Consider the following 14,631-nt stretch of genomic DNA (forward strand, 5'->3'; position numbering starts at 1 on the left):
CCTGCAGCCACATGCTGCATACGGATAACAACGACACTGACATCCGATTATTCTGCCATTTCACAGAGAGTAAATGCAACCGTTGTTCAAAATTAGTTCTTCAACACATTTATTGTTTGCTTGAGTGACAGCAGTTGGTTGCATCAGAGAATGTTCAAGACCTCTCACCAGATCATGGTCCTTTTTGTACTGTCTGCACTATTTATTGCACAAATGCACGAAAGACGTGCATCAAAAGGTTGTGCAGTCACCTGTGAATTTCAATGCATTTTATCAACTCGAAGCTGATGAGTTTATTTATCACAGGGGGGAGTACAGTGCAGCCGTTTCAAGTGTTAGTCCTTGTTGGAGCAAAGGATTAAAATGTTGATGGAGGAGGAAGAGCCCGTGTTGTGATTTTTTTTGTATACACGGTCGAAGCTCGTAGAAGAGTTGGAACATAGAACGGATCAAGATGTAATAGGACAAAAGGAATAGTAAAAGTAGAGAGAGGAAACACAAGCATCAAGGCTGAGGGACGAAATAGAAGGAGGACTTGGACAAACCAGGGATGTGGGGAAGAATGAGCGTTAGGGGAGGACAAGATGGAAACAAGAGCAACCTTTTGGGAAAGAAAGACTGGGAATTTGGAAAGAGGGTGGGTTTGGGGGTTGGGGAGGATGGGTTAATGGAGGTGGTAAAGATCATGGTTTTGGATGGGAGTTGATCTGAGATGGTGGTGAACAGCTGTCTTGAAGACCTGCAGGAGGGAATGAGATTGTAGAGGATGTGGAAGTCGATTCCACAGTTGTGGAAAAAAAGAGGAATGAATAAGTGGAGGTAAGCAGTGATTCTGGATTTTGGGGGTTTCACCAGAAGGGGGTTCATGATGGACCACATGTGCCCTGAAGAAACCTGGGTGAGAGTTTGGGGGGGGGGGGGGGGATGGAGCAAAGCAGGTCAGAAGCAAAGCGGATGGAATATGTCAAAAGAGGAGGGGTCAGATCAAAGGTCATGGGTCAAATAACACAGGAATTGAATCAAAAATCAATTGACAAAGGTGCAAAGTGATGCACCAATGGAAAAAGTTTTATTGTGATGAGAAAAGAGGAGAGAGAAAGGTCCGATTTTTGTCTACAACAAAGGTCAACTCTCAAAATGTCAGGCACACTTCATTCACTTCCCATAGCAGTTCAAATATTACTCTTATCGGCTTTCAGTTGATAAAATCCATTGTTGATCGTGTCCGCTGGCTTACCAAAACTAGCTTACACAAAGACTAGTATTCCATTGTATCCTGTGATTAAAAGCTGTTCTGATGTTCTCCTGGAGAATAAACTTAACGATACATCTCTGTTGCGCAGCACACATGATACAAGAGCTTCAGCTTGCCTTCTTTTGAAATGGGTGAAGGTAAAGTGGATAGAAACCATTTAAAATGCAACGTCACTGTTTCCATTGCATAGTAAAGGCCGTTGACTTGCTGTGCTGGGAGTTAATCTCATAGTTGGCCAGGTATCGAAGGTTATCTTTGATCATGATAGAGTTTCTTGGTATAAGGCACATACATAAGGCAGCTGTTTGGGTGTGAGTGGTTGGAGGAAGTAGAGGGAGTAGTGGAAGAGAGAAAACACTCGATGCTCATTTCTCTTTTGGCCAAATAAATTGCAGATAAGGGTTGTAATTTAAAACAATACTTGTGAAAGAGTCCACACCATTCCTGATAGAAGGTGACAATCTTTAGAGTTAATGAAAGCTCTGCCTGAGTGTGAGAACGATCACTCAGCTGTATACTCTCCTAAAAGATAGATAGCCATTGGATTGGCCTTTGACCCGCATCATAAATGGCATCAAAATATGTTTAAATTATCCAGTCATGTCTTTGCTTTCGTTTCATGATATAATCAATAACATATGATGCTTTTGAAAAGAAACATTCTTCATTACATCCTGGAACCTGGAATACATTGAAAATAAATCATCTAGATAAGCTTTGCAGGGAGAAATGGAGATATTTTTTCTTTTTATCTTGACAGATTTCACTTCCTGTTTTAAATAAGCTCCTCAGCAGTAAATAGAGATGTTTGCCCTGCAGGGAAGATTTCATAAATCTCCCTGAGCATGAGCTTCAGGATCGAAGCAGACTATGTTTGGGCCTTTTCTGCTTGCAACCAGTGCAGGCCAGTCCTCGAGTGCTGCACAAGTACACGGAGGCCACTGGTTAACGTAAGCGCATCAACGGTAGCATCCAACTTGTGGAAGAATTCTGGAGGGGGGGGAAATGCAAAAAGGAAAATGCCATTAATGCAGTGGTGTCACTAAGGTTAGTGTCACCCAATGCGGTAACTCATGGGGGAAAAATGCAAAAGGGGGGGGGGGGGGGGGGAAATGCAAAAAGGAAAATGCCATTAATGCAGTGGTGTCACTAGGGTTGGTGTCACCCAGTGCGGTAACTCATGGGGGAAAAATGCAAAAGGGGGGGGGGGGGGGGGGGAATGCAAAAAGGAAAATGCTATTAATGCAGTGGCATCACTAGGGTTGGTGTCACCCAGTGCGGTAACAACCCCCCCCCCCCCCCCCCCCCCCCCCCCCCCATGGACCTCCTCCCGTACCAGACCAAACAGAATCCTTAATAATGTTTTTTGTACTCATGTTACTCGTAAATCGTAATTCCCGTATATCACTGAATGTAATGGCAATAGTAGTGACATAAACAACTAGCAAAATTAAAATTACACCTTTAATTTACAATGTCATACGCACACTCGCACAGCCTAAATGTATTTACATTTACATAGTTTCATGTGGTTAAAGTTAAAATTCGGTAAAAAAAACAACAATACAATTCGAAGTAAAAACGTTTAAGAACTACATCAAAATTGTGTTGATTTTAACGTTAAACGAAGGGGGAACAGGTGGATTTTTGTTACATGAGATACATTAATGGATTAGGTTTGCATTATCAATAACGGCCCAAATAATGTAGAACTTGTAGACAAATGCATATGGATATATACTCATGAATGAAATAATACCATAAAAATAAACAGGAACAAATACACAAACATTTCAGCACTTGGTGAACATCTCGACTAATTCAGAACTTTCCTTTCCTGGCCTTCAAAGCTGCGAACTTGTGAATCACTTCATCGAAATCAATGCCTTTCGCCAACTCACTTTCAATTGATAATATCGCAAGATCGGAAAGCCTTGACTGTCCCATGGTAGATCGCAAATAGTTCTTTATAAGTTTCAGCTTTGAAAAGCTCCTCTCACATGAAGCCACAGACACACAGATCGTCAGAAATAATTTTAGGCTTAGTGAAAGGGTTGGGAGAGATTCTACGAAGTCCCATTCAGCTATGAATGTCAAAACGTCTAATGTTGGCCAATCTTTGGCTTCTTCCAGATCAATCTCTGCTGCTTTCAGGTGCCTTCTCAGCCTTGGTGTTTCTATAAAAAGTTCACTCTCGGATACTTCTTCATAGAAAGTGGTCAATTTTGGAATGGACACCTTTAGCTCTTCTTCAGTGGCAGATATGAGACTGTTCACTTGAACAGCCTCAAACATGGCTGCTACTTCCTCAACAACCTACTTTTCCTTTAATTACTACCGTGAAATGGGGTGAATAGGGACAGCAAGGTGAATAGGGACAGCAAGGTGAATAGGGACAGCAAGGTGAATAGGGACACAAACTGAAAAAAATTTCGGAAACCTTTTTCGCAGAAAATTGATAACCATACTGATTTGTTGATATTTGGGTTGACAGTGTTCTCTTGTTTTTAAAAAAAAGCAACTTATAGTCCCTATTAACCCCATATGTGGGGTAAATATGAATAAAAAGGATTTTTATGGCTGTCCATATTCACCCCGTTTTACGGGTGAACAGGGACAGTCACTAATACAAAAATATAATCATCAAGAAACAATCCTGAGTTTCCAACTTATTGCTAAATTGATAGCTCAGATGGATGCACATAATATGCACCCATAATATAAACCACGGTGCCAATGAAAAAAAATATGGGATAAAAAGTTTCTCCAAACTGTCCCTGTCTCTTGATTATTATTTTTTTGTATTAGTGACTGTCCCTATTCACCCGTAAAACGGGGTGAATAGGGACAGCCATAAAAATCCTATTTATTCCTATTTAACCCATATATGGGGTTAATAGGGACTAGAAGTTGCTTTTTAAAAAAACAAGAGAACACTTTCAACCCAAATATCAACAAATCAGTATGGTTATCAATTTTCAGCGAAAAAAGTTTCCGAACTTTTTTTCAGTTTGTGTCCCTATACACCTTGCTGTCCCTATTCACCCCATTTCACGGTACTTCATTCTCAAAAAAGTTATTGATATAGGTTCACAAATACTAATTACCACAATATTGTAGCTAAAACACCAGAAAATTTGACAAAAGCAGCGACTACGAAAACAGCGCGTGCTTGTAGTGAGTGCAGACGAAACCACGTGATTCGAAGCGTCATTGTAATTGGGTAATAATGACCGCTCTGACCGGAGCGCATTAGAAGGTTCAAAAAGTAAATTAGCATAGAGTTTTAGCCTTGTAGGTATATTGATACATGTAAGCAGGGCTTACGGAAAATGTTTTTGTTGTTATAACTAACTACAGGGATATTTTTATAAAAATTAATAAATTTCTGCTGAAACTGCAAAAATTTGGTGTCACCCCCTCTGATAGTGTCACCCGGTGCGGTCCGCACCCCCCGCACCCCCCTTGTGACGCCAGTGATTAATGTGATACTTTCAAAAGTTTACAAGTGATACAAGTAGGCAAATCAAAAGACCCCTAGGTATCTGGATTTTATAAATGTGCCACAAGCTATAAAATACCAACATCGAGGAAAAAAATGATGGTTTTAGCTTTAAACACAAAGAGGAAGAAAGAATTCTGGATAAATAATGGTAGATTGTGAAAAGTAATATTCACACGAATATATACAGAGCCCTCCGTAAGTATCGGAACAGTGAGGTCAAATTTGTTATTATTGTGATATACTGTACTCAATAAATTTGGATTTGAGATCAAAAGACGAATACGATGCAAGAGTACAGGTGGTCAGATTTTATTTCTTGATATTGCTGTGCAATATATGTTTTACCATTGGAGAGCAATAGCACTTTTTATGCACAGTTCCCCCATTTTAGGTAAGCATAAGTATTGGAACAGATTAACGTAAAGTAAGTTAAAGTTGTATGAGAGTTAGTATTTGGTTGCAGATCCCTTGCATACAATAACTGTATTGAGCCTGTGACCCATCGACATCACCAAACTCTTGGTATCTTCCTTTGAGATGATTTGCCAAACCTTTACTGCAGCCATTTTCAGTTGTTGTTTGTTTTGGGGTGTTTCTGAGTTTAGTCTCTTCATCGGCAAGTGAAATACATGCCCCATTGGATTTAAATCAGGATATTGACTTGGACAGTCTAAAACCTCCACTTTCCCCCCCTGATGAACTCCTTGGTTGTGTTGGCAGTGTGTTTTGGTAATTGTCTTGCTGCATGGTGAAGTGTCGCCCAATGAGTTTGGAGGCAATTTCTTGTACATGGGCAGACAAAATGTTTCTATGCACCTCCGAATTCTTTCTGCTGCTGCCATCATTAGTTACATCATCAATAAAGATGAGTGAGCCAGTTACAGAGGCAGCCATGCAAGCCCAAGCCATCACACTACCTCCATCATGCTTCACAGATGAGGTAATACGCTTTGGATCAAATGCAGTTCCTTCCTTTTTTCACACTTTTGAATTTCCATCGCTTTGGTAAACGTTTATCTTGGTCTCATCTGTCCATAAAAACTTTGTTCCAGAACTCTACTGACTCACCTCTGTACTTCTTGACCAATTCTAATCTGGCCTTTCTATTTGTGGTGCTGATGAGAGGTTTGCATCTTGCGGTGTCACCTTTGTAATTCTGCTGTCAAAGTCTTCTGTGAACGGTAGATTGTGATACTTTCACTCCTGCACTCTGGAGGTTGTTGGTGATGTCACTGACAGTTGTTTTGGGGGTTTTCTTCACAGCTCTGATGTTTTTTCTGTCATCAACTGTAATTGTTTTCCTTGGCTGACCTGGCCGTTGTCTCTTGCTAAGTACACTAGTGGTTCCTTTCTTTTTCAAGATATTCCAAATTGTTGTATTTGCTTTGCCCAATTTTTGTGCTATGCTTCTAATTGAATGATTCAGCTTCCAAATTGCTTGTTTTTGTTGTTCTTTCAGAGACAGTTCTCTGGTCTTTGTTGATTTATGCCTACTGACTCCAAAGGCAGACTCCCAAAGGAAAAACAAAGGCAGAAACTAAGATTAGATATTCACACCTCTTTTATGTGTGAACAATCGATGCAACAAGAAACACCTGAGCAACAAGAAACACCTGAGCAACAAGAAACACCTGAGCAACAAGAAACACCTGTCAATCATCTGTTCCAATACATATGCTCACCTAAAATGGAGGGACTGAACATAAAAATGCTATTGTTCTACAATGGTAAAACATATATACATAGAAATATCGAGAAATAAAAGCTAACCTTCTGTACTCTTGCTTCTCATTTTTTTTCTTTCTCAAATCCAAATTTCTTGAGTATATAGCAATAATTACAAATTTGATTTCACTGTTCCAATACTTATGGAGGCCACTATATATATTCCCAACACTGCAGCCACAAACTCAGGACTGGAATGTATATATACAGCTGTGAAAAAGTGATGAGCAAATTCAGAAATTACAATGTATGGAAGTTATTTACTCAAACATCAAAAATTAACTCAAAGCCTCCAGTGTATTCTACTATTATAACAACATCGACTGTTTGGGTGAGTTTAGTTTGGGTGAGAATAAACCAGGCTGGTCATTTAAGAATCTTTCATTCACATTGATCAGAATCTTCAAACTCTTGTGATCATAACAACTCAAAGCAAACTTTACATGAGCATCTTGTAGTGGCTAACATCCATCAGGTTTACAGGATATCTGAGAGGTACGCGCTCACCTTGTTTCAATACACGACTCGGCTATAAACTGTCATCCCGGCGTTTCATGGGCAAGGTGAATCAACAATGCGTGTGCCATCCCTCGGATGGACGTTAAATGGACGTCCCGTCTGTCAGCATTCGTTGGTGGACGTTAAAGATCCGATGGTGTCCTTCGCGAAGAGCAGGCAAGCTATCGCCGACACCATGATAAAATTACAAATTCCTGCCCGAACTAGTCAAAAGTCAGGACTGGCCAGATAGTTCATGAAGACTCGGGCCAAGCTCCTGGGATAGTCGCTGCCGTTAAAGAAGAAGAAGAAGTAGTGGCTAATCCATCAAATTTACCAATTAATGTAATTGAAGATTCATTGTCAGGTATTCCTCATCATTAACATTAGGTGTTCCTCTCGATGCATCCATAGAGCTAAAAGCCTACTTTTCGTACTGCAGAGTACAGATTTATCAGGATTAATCGATAGCATAAAACAAAATGGTTAAACTTTCAGTAGAAGATTGCCATCTTGTTGTTTCCATGCATAAATAAGAAAAGGCATCGAGTGAAATAGCTCGCAGAACTCCATTTTCACCCCTCAGCCCAAATTGGGCGAAGGGGTATTGTCGTCACGGGCGTCGTCCGGGCGTCCAGGGCATCCGTCAACTTTTGGTTTCCGTCAATTTCAAGAACGGCTTGTCCGATTAAATCCATTTTTGCAGTGTGTGTTGGGGTTGGGCAGAGGAAGGTTCCTTTCGAAAATGGGCGCGCTGCGATTTTCAATATGACCGCCACGGAAGCCATCTTGAAATTGGTTTCCGTCAATTTCGAGCAGAGCAGCTTATCCGATTAAATCCATTTTTGCAGTGTGTGTTGGGGTTCAGTAGAGGAAGGTTCATGGGTGCGCTGCGATTTTCAATATGGCCACCACAGCAGCCATCTTGAAATTGGTTTCCGTCAATTTCGAGCAGAGCAGCTTATCCGATTAAATCCATTTTTGCAGTGTGTGTTGGGGTTCAGTAGAGGAAGGTTCATGGGTGCGCTGCGATTTTCAATATGGCCACCACAGCAGCCATCTTTAAATTGGTTTCAGTCAATTTCGAGCAGAACGGCTTGTCCGATTAAATCCATTTTTGCAGTGTGTGTTGGGGTTGAGTAGAGAAAGGTTCTTTTTGAAAATGGGCGCGCTGCGATTTTCAAAATGGCCGCCACGGCAGCCATCTTGAAATTGGTTTCCGTCAATTTCGAGCAGAATGGCTTGTCCGATGAAATTCATTTTTGCAGTGTGTGTTGGGGTTGAGTAGAGGAAGGTGCCTTTCGAAAATGGGCGCGCTGCGATTTTCAATATGGCCGCCACGGCAGCCATCTTTAAATTGGTTTCCATTAATTTCGAGCAGAACGGCTTGTCCGAGTAAATCCATTTTTTCAGTGTGTGATAGGGTTGAGTAGAGGAAGGTTCATGGGCGCGCTGTGATTTTCAGTATGGCCACCAAGGCAGCCATCTTGAAATTGGTTTCCATCAATTTCAAGCAGAACGGCTTGTCCGATTAAATCCATTTTTGCAGTGTGTGTTGGGGTTGAGTAGAGGAAGGTTCTTTTCGAAATTGGGTGCGCTGCGATTTTCAATATGGCCGCCACAACAGCCATCTTGAAATTGGTTTCCACCATGCATGGGCTGATGGGTTACGCCCGCTTTGCGGTGCTATTTATTAAGATGTGGTATCCAAAGCATAATCGTCAAGTGCAGAGAAACATCATCTGTAATTGACAAACTAAATCAGAACTGGAAGAAACAAAAAGCTGTCCAACAAGGATGAGCAATACGTGAAGATAATATCCTTAAGGAATATAAATAAGACAAGTGTTAAACTGACAATGGAACTGGCAGAAGACTCAGGTGTCATTGTCCATCCATCAACAGTACAAAGGTCTCCTTTGAAATCAGGACTTAAAGGAGTGTTGCAGAAAGAAAACCTCTATTAAGAAAAGTTATACCATTATACAGATTAAACTAGAATGACACTCTTCAACGTCACGATGTCGAGCAATATGCCTCCGCCCACATTATTACATCATTATAATACTTGTACCAAGTTTGATTTAAATCCATTCAGCTGTTCTCAAGTTCACATTTTTACCTGGCATGACCTATGACCTTTGACCTCTTGACACCAAAATTTAATCAGTTAATGTTTACATCATAATACATACCTGTACCAAGTTTAAATTTAAATCCCTTCAGCTGTTCACAAGGTATAACATTTTTACCTGACATGACCTCTGACCTTTGACCTTGGGTCCCCAAAATCTAATCAGTTAATCTTTACATTATTATACATATCTGCACCAAGCTTGAATTAGATCTCTTGAGCAGTTCTCAGGTTATAGATCCATTACAGACTTTGACCTTTGACCCCAAAATCGAATCAGTTCATCTTTACATCATTCTACATAACTGTACCAAATATGGTCAGAATGCCATCACTGGTTCACAAGTTATCGTGGTAAGATGATTTTTACCTAACATGACCTCTGACCTTTGGCCTTTGACCTCATGACTCCAAAATCTAATCAGTTAACCTTTACATTATAATAATACCTGTACCAAGTTTTAATTAGATCACTTCAGCAGTTCTCAAGTTATAGACCTATAACCAACTTTGACCTTTGAACTTTGACCTATTGGCATGAAATTCTAATCAGTTAATCTTTACATCATTATACATACATGTACCAAGTTTGAATTAGATAATTTCAGCCGTTCACAAGTTTTAGACCAATTACGGACTTTAACCTTTGCCCCCAAAATCTAATCAGTTAATCTTTACATTATAATAAAACCTGTACCAAGTTTGAATTAGATCACTTCAGCCATTTTCAAGTTATAGACCTATAACCGACTTTGACCTTTGAACTTTGACCTCTTGGCCTCAAACTTTAATCAGTTAACCTTTACATTATAATAATACCTGTACCAAGTTTGAATTAGATCACTTCAGCCATTCTCAAGTTATATACCTATAACCGACTTTGACCTTTGAACTTTGACCTTTGCCCCCAAAATCGAATCAGTTAATCTTTACATCATTATACATACCTGTGCCAAGTTTGAATTAAACCACCTCAGCCGTTCTCAAGTTATAGACATATTACAGACTTTGACCTTTGACCTCTTGACCCCAAAATCTAATCAGTTCATCTTTACATCATCCTACATAATTGTAACAAATTTAGTCAGAATCCCATCACTGGTTCACAGGTTATCACGGTTACAGAATTTTTACCTGACATGACCTCTGACCTTTGGCCTTTGATGTCGTGACCCAAATATGTAATCGGTTCATCTTTACCTCATTATACATACCTGTGCCAAGTTTGACTAAGATCCCTTCAGCCGTTCTCAATTTATCGCGGTAACGAAAACCTATCACGGACTGACAACCTGAAAACATAATGCCTCCGGCGACGAAGGCTGAAATATGCACAAGAACACCGAAATTGAACAGTATATTGACTGCAGCAACGTACAAATTTTAACCTATATTGCTAACTCCAGTGGTACAATACTTGTTGGTCCAAACTTGCAGCAACCATACATTTGAGCTGCATTCCCATGCAAGCAGCAAAATATAAGAGCTGTGAATATTTGAAAGGCATTTGGGATGAACGCCTTTTCTCTACCTTTTTGGAACAGTCACTGGGTCCCATGCTATTGTGGGGGTTTATCCCCTTAATGGAGGTAAATAGTAGAAAGAGGCATTTACCAATGTTCTCCTTGGCCAGGGCCTCAGCCTGTTCCCAAGCATTGTAGCTGTGAAGAAGTTGGTTTGTGATATGCAGGTGGCTTGTGGTCATATGGACAACATACTGAGGGATTGACAAAGTTCTCGGCCCTGCTGTTGCTGATGTGGATGTGGATGTGGATGTGTCCAGCAATGGAGAGCACAATGTGGTGGTGGCCCTGTGGTGAAGAAGTATGACGAAACAACGCTTAATTTGAGCAGATCGACAACAAAATATTCATAAAGTATACACAAGGAACATGGATGCAGAAGGAAACATTCGGCCCATCGAGCCTGCACGACACCTTCACCATATGAATTCAATCCAACTATTTATCAACTTCAATTAACCTGAGGAAGAGGATGGAGGTGGAAAGGTGTGGATGATAAAAGCAAGGCAAGCTAAGACATCACTAGGCTGTTTATACATACTAGGGCATGCCCGTACTATATATAAGCTAGGACGTGCCTGTACGTGGGTGCCCGTTCCTTGCCAAAAAAAAAAAAAAAAAAAAATTTGTGTAGGGGTGTGTGTGTGTAAACATCCTAGGGCGTGCCCGTACGTGGGTGCAAAAAAACATGCGTGCAAACAACAACAACAAAAAAAAACTTTGAAACCACGTGGCAGTAACGACCACAGACCCCCCCCCTCTATTTACATGAATGGTTTGGTCCATTCGCAACGACCACAGAACCCCCCCCCTCTATTTACATGCAATGGTTTGGTCCATTCGCAACGCCAAAGCGAACGGCGAACGGCTAAATCGCCATAGCTCGGTAAGTACTTGTCCGATTAATTTCAAACCTTGAAAAGGCACATCCTCGGGTCCCCAGCAATATACCTGGCAAGTTTAAAGTATATCGGACCCGTGGTTGTCGAGAAACAGCGGTCACAGACAAACATACAAACACACATACACACATACACACATACACACATACACACATACACACATACACACATACACACAGAGATTAATGGAATTATAGATAGATACTATATATATATATATATTAATTTTCTTTCAAAATCGTGAATTTTCACCTGAAGAATCATCAATTTTAATCTGATTGACCCGAGCTTTGATTAAGATCGTCAATTTCAATCTTGATGAAATTGACAATTTGATGTATCCATGACAACCTTTTTGGGGGGGAGGGGTGGATTTTGCAAGTATCGTGCTCTGCATGAAGTCTTCTAGTTTGTTTGTGAACAAGATATCTCAAAAAGTTATGGACGGATTCGTACTAAATTTGGCTATTGTGACAAGAACGAAATGATTAGATTTTGGTGAAGATCCGGATCCGGCTACTAGAATTTTGAAGTGATTCTTCACCATTGGTAGATAGGGCCAAAAAATGATATATATGGAACCACCTTTAGAAACCATTTTTCCCTACAGGGCAGGGTTTGGCCTTTTTGGGGCACCGTGGTCCCCTTTTTGAAGCAATGTTTTATGGCCGGATGCTCTTCCTGCCGCCAACCCTGTTAGTCGCCTCTTGCGGCACAAAGGGAATTACCAGTGAACTGGTACTCAATTTACCGACCTTGGAGGGATGACAGGCCAAGTCAACCCCCCTGGTGTTAATTCAGCGATCGACCGGGATCCGAACCCAGGATCCTCGGATCACAAGCCGGCACCCTAACCGCTAAGCCAATACCAGGCAACACCAGGAAATATAGCTGGATATGGGTGTGTGACTAGACCAAATTGATTCGATTTTGGTGAAGATCTGAATATAGATTCGGATACGAGAATTGTTTAATTTTTGAAGTGATTCTTCACCATTGAGTGATAGTGATAAAACCGATATATAGCACGGTATCTCAAAACGTTATGAGCGGATTTGGACTAAACTTGGTGGGCGTGTTGGGTGTGTGATAAGACCAAATTGATTCGATTTTGGTGAAGATCTGAATATGGATTCGGATACGAGAATTATTTAATTTTTAAGTGAATCTTCACCATTGAGAGATCAGGCGCAAAGCGACATATAACATAGTTTAAAAAGTTATGGATGAGTTTTGACAACTTGGTGGACGAGTTGGTTTGGTGACAAGTACGATTCGATTTTGGTTCAGGTCCGAATCCAGATCCGGCCTATTTATCAGTGGGATGCAAAAACCAAACTGTTCAAACTGGCGGTGGTATGCGCTCAACCGAGTGCCCTTCTAGTTTTGAATAGTACTCCTTATCTCACTACTCAACCACCTGTGGAGTTAAATCGCCACAACCTGTATCATGTGACTCTTAGTCCCCCTGTCAAGTTTGGATAAGTAACGACGGGATTTATCGCGGTCAGACAGACAGACACCAAATTGCGTATTTGCGGAGAGGCTCTTGGGCCTCTCCGTCAGGTGTAACCTGCCCTTGAAAACCGGCTGCTGCCTCAGAATAATTCGCAAGGAAAAGTCTTTCCTTTGCTGCTGTCTTCAAATATAAGTGTGCAAGGCCTTCTTCAGAAGTGTCCAGGGATATGGCTCCCCATTCCAGACAGGTTGCTGTTTACCAATATACCACACTTGAGGCCATGGATTGTCAAGCCCTCAATGCCATTTGTATCTCTTGATCGAAAAACGACTCTCAACATATGCTTCTTTCTCCCTGCAGGCAGGTTGGTGACCTCGCAGCTTATTTGTTAACCTGTTATATTCTGATCTTGCTCTCTCTGCGCTATGCCAAAATCCTGCCCCACCAGATAATGTTTTCTCCCAGAAACCCTTTCCTTGTTCCCCTTCCCAAGCCTGGTGTTGGCTGAGCGGTTAGGGTGCCGGCTCGGGATCCTACGATCCTGGGTTCGAATCCTGGTCGATCGCTGAATTAACGCCAGGGGGGTTGACTCAGCCTGTCATCCTTCCGAGGTCGGCAAATTGAGTACCAGTTCACTGGTAATTCCCTGTGTGTTGCAAGAGGCGACCAACAGGGTTGGCGGCAGGAAGGGCGTCTGGCCATAAAACATTGCTTCAAAAAGGGGACCAAGGTGCCCGAAAAAGGCCAACCGCTGCTCTGCGGGGAAAAATGGCCTCTAAAGGTGGTTCTTTTCTTCTTTCCTTCCCAAGTTAAAATGCAATGGTCACACGCCCAATAATTGTTCTGTTGTGGAACGATATTCCTGAGTCGAAACCTCGAGCTCTTCCCTCCAGGATCTCAAATCTGCCTTCGACTGCCACCTCATATTTCCTCAAATTCCTCCTCTTGTGCTGGGATGTGACAATATGTTTTGTCCTATTGCTTTCCCTCTGTCCCTTTTTGTGTCTGTTGATGCCTTCAACCTATGATTCAGCTCTTCCATAAGCCTTGATAGGTTATTTAAAAATGAATCACCTATTTTTTCCCCATTAGTATTTACTAAATTATTGTTTGTTTGAGACCGAGCTGATCTTCGAGGAGATTCCAAGTCGACATTGCCCCACACAAAAAACTCCCATCCATAAACTGAAAATAACTAATTACTTGACATAGCAATCAGATTTGTACTCTGAGCCATCCAGATGATCAGGAAAATTTTTATATAAATCATGCAAATTCACTTCCTGTGATTAATATTTTATAGTTGAGCTTTTTTTGTATCCAAAGTCAAGGCTCGTGGAAGACCAAAAATAAGGAATTTGGATTCCTTATTAAAAATTAGCTTCATGGAATAGTTAGGGTTAATTAAAATAATGAACAAGTTAAAACTGAATAGTTAAAACTATTTGGAATCGTTAGCCTTAGATTTATTATTCTGAAACTTATTTGGATTCCTTAATTTTTTGGATATTTGGAATAGAATTTGGATTCCTCATTAAAAATGAGCTTCATGGAATAGTCATAGAAGGCCTGATTAAAACTTTTTCAATGAACATCTCATTTGAATGATACACTTTGCAAATATAATTTT

General features: G+C 40.9%; 1 protein-coding gene across 1 annotated transcript in view; it reads right to left on the reverse strand.

The window, feature by feature from the left end:
* Nucleotides 1-1,026: 1,026 nt before the first annotated feature.
* LOC137425426 (AF4/FMR2 family member 3) overlaps nucleotides 1,027-14,631 on the reverse strand; it is a 232,478-nt gene continuing 218,873 nt past the window's right edge. The window contains exons 22-23 of the mRNA XM_078776641.1: nucleotides 10,732-10,928; nucleotides 1,027-2,245 (exon numbers count right to left, since the gene is read on the reverse strand). Coding sequence (XP_078632767.1) covers nucleotides 2,124-2,245; nucleotides 10,732-10,928 — 319 coding nt within the window. The 3' untranslated portion in view covers nucleotides 1,027-2,123. The remainder of the gene's footprint in view (nucleotides 2,246-10,731; nucleotides 10,929-14,631) is intronic.

Source organism: Myxine glutinosa, chromosome 4 (genome assembly GCF_964187855.1).
Source record: "Myxine glutinosa chromosome 4, kmMyxGlut1.1, whole genome shotgun sequence".
In the NCBI taxonomy this organism is placed as follows: domain Eukaryota; kingdom Metazoa; phylum Chordata; class Myxini; order Myxiniformes; family Myxinidae; genus Myxine; species Myxine glutinosa.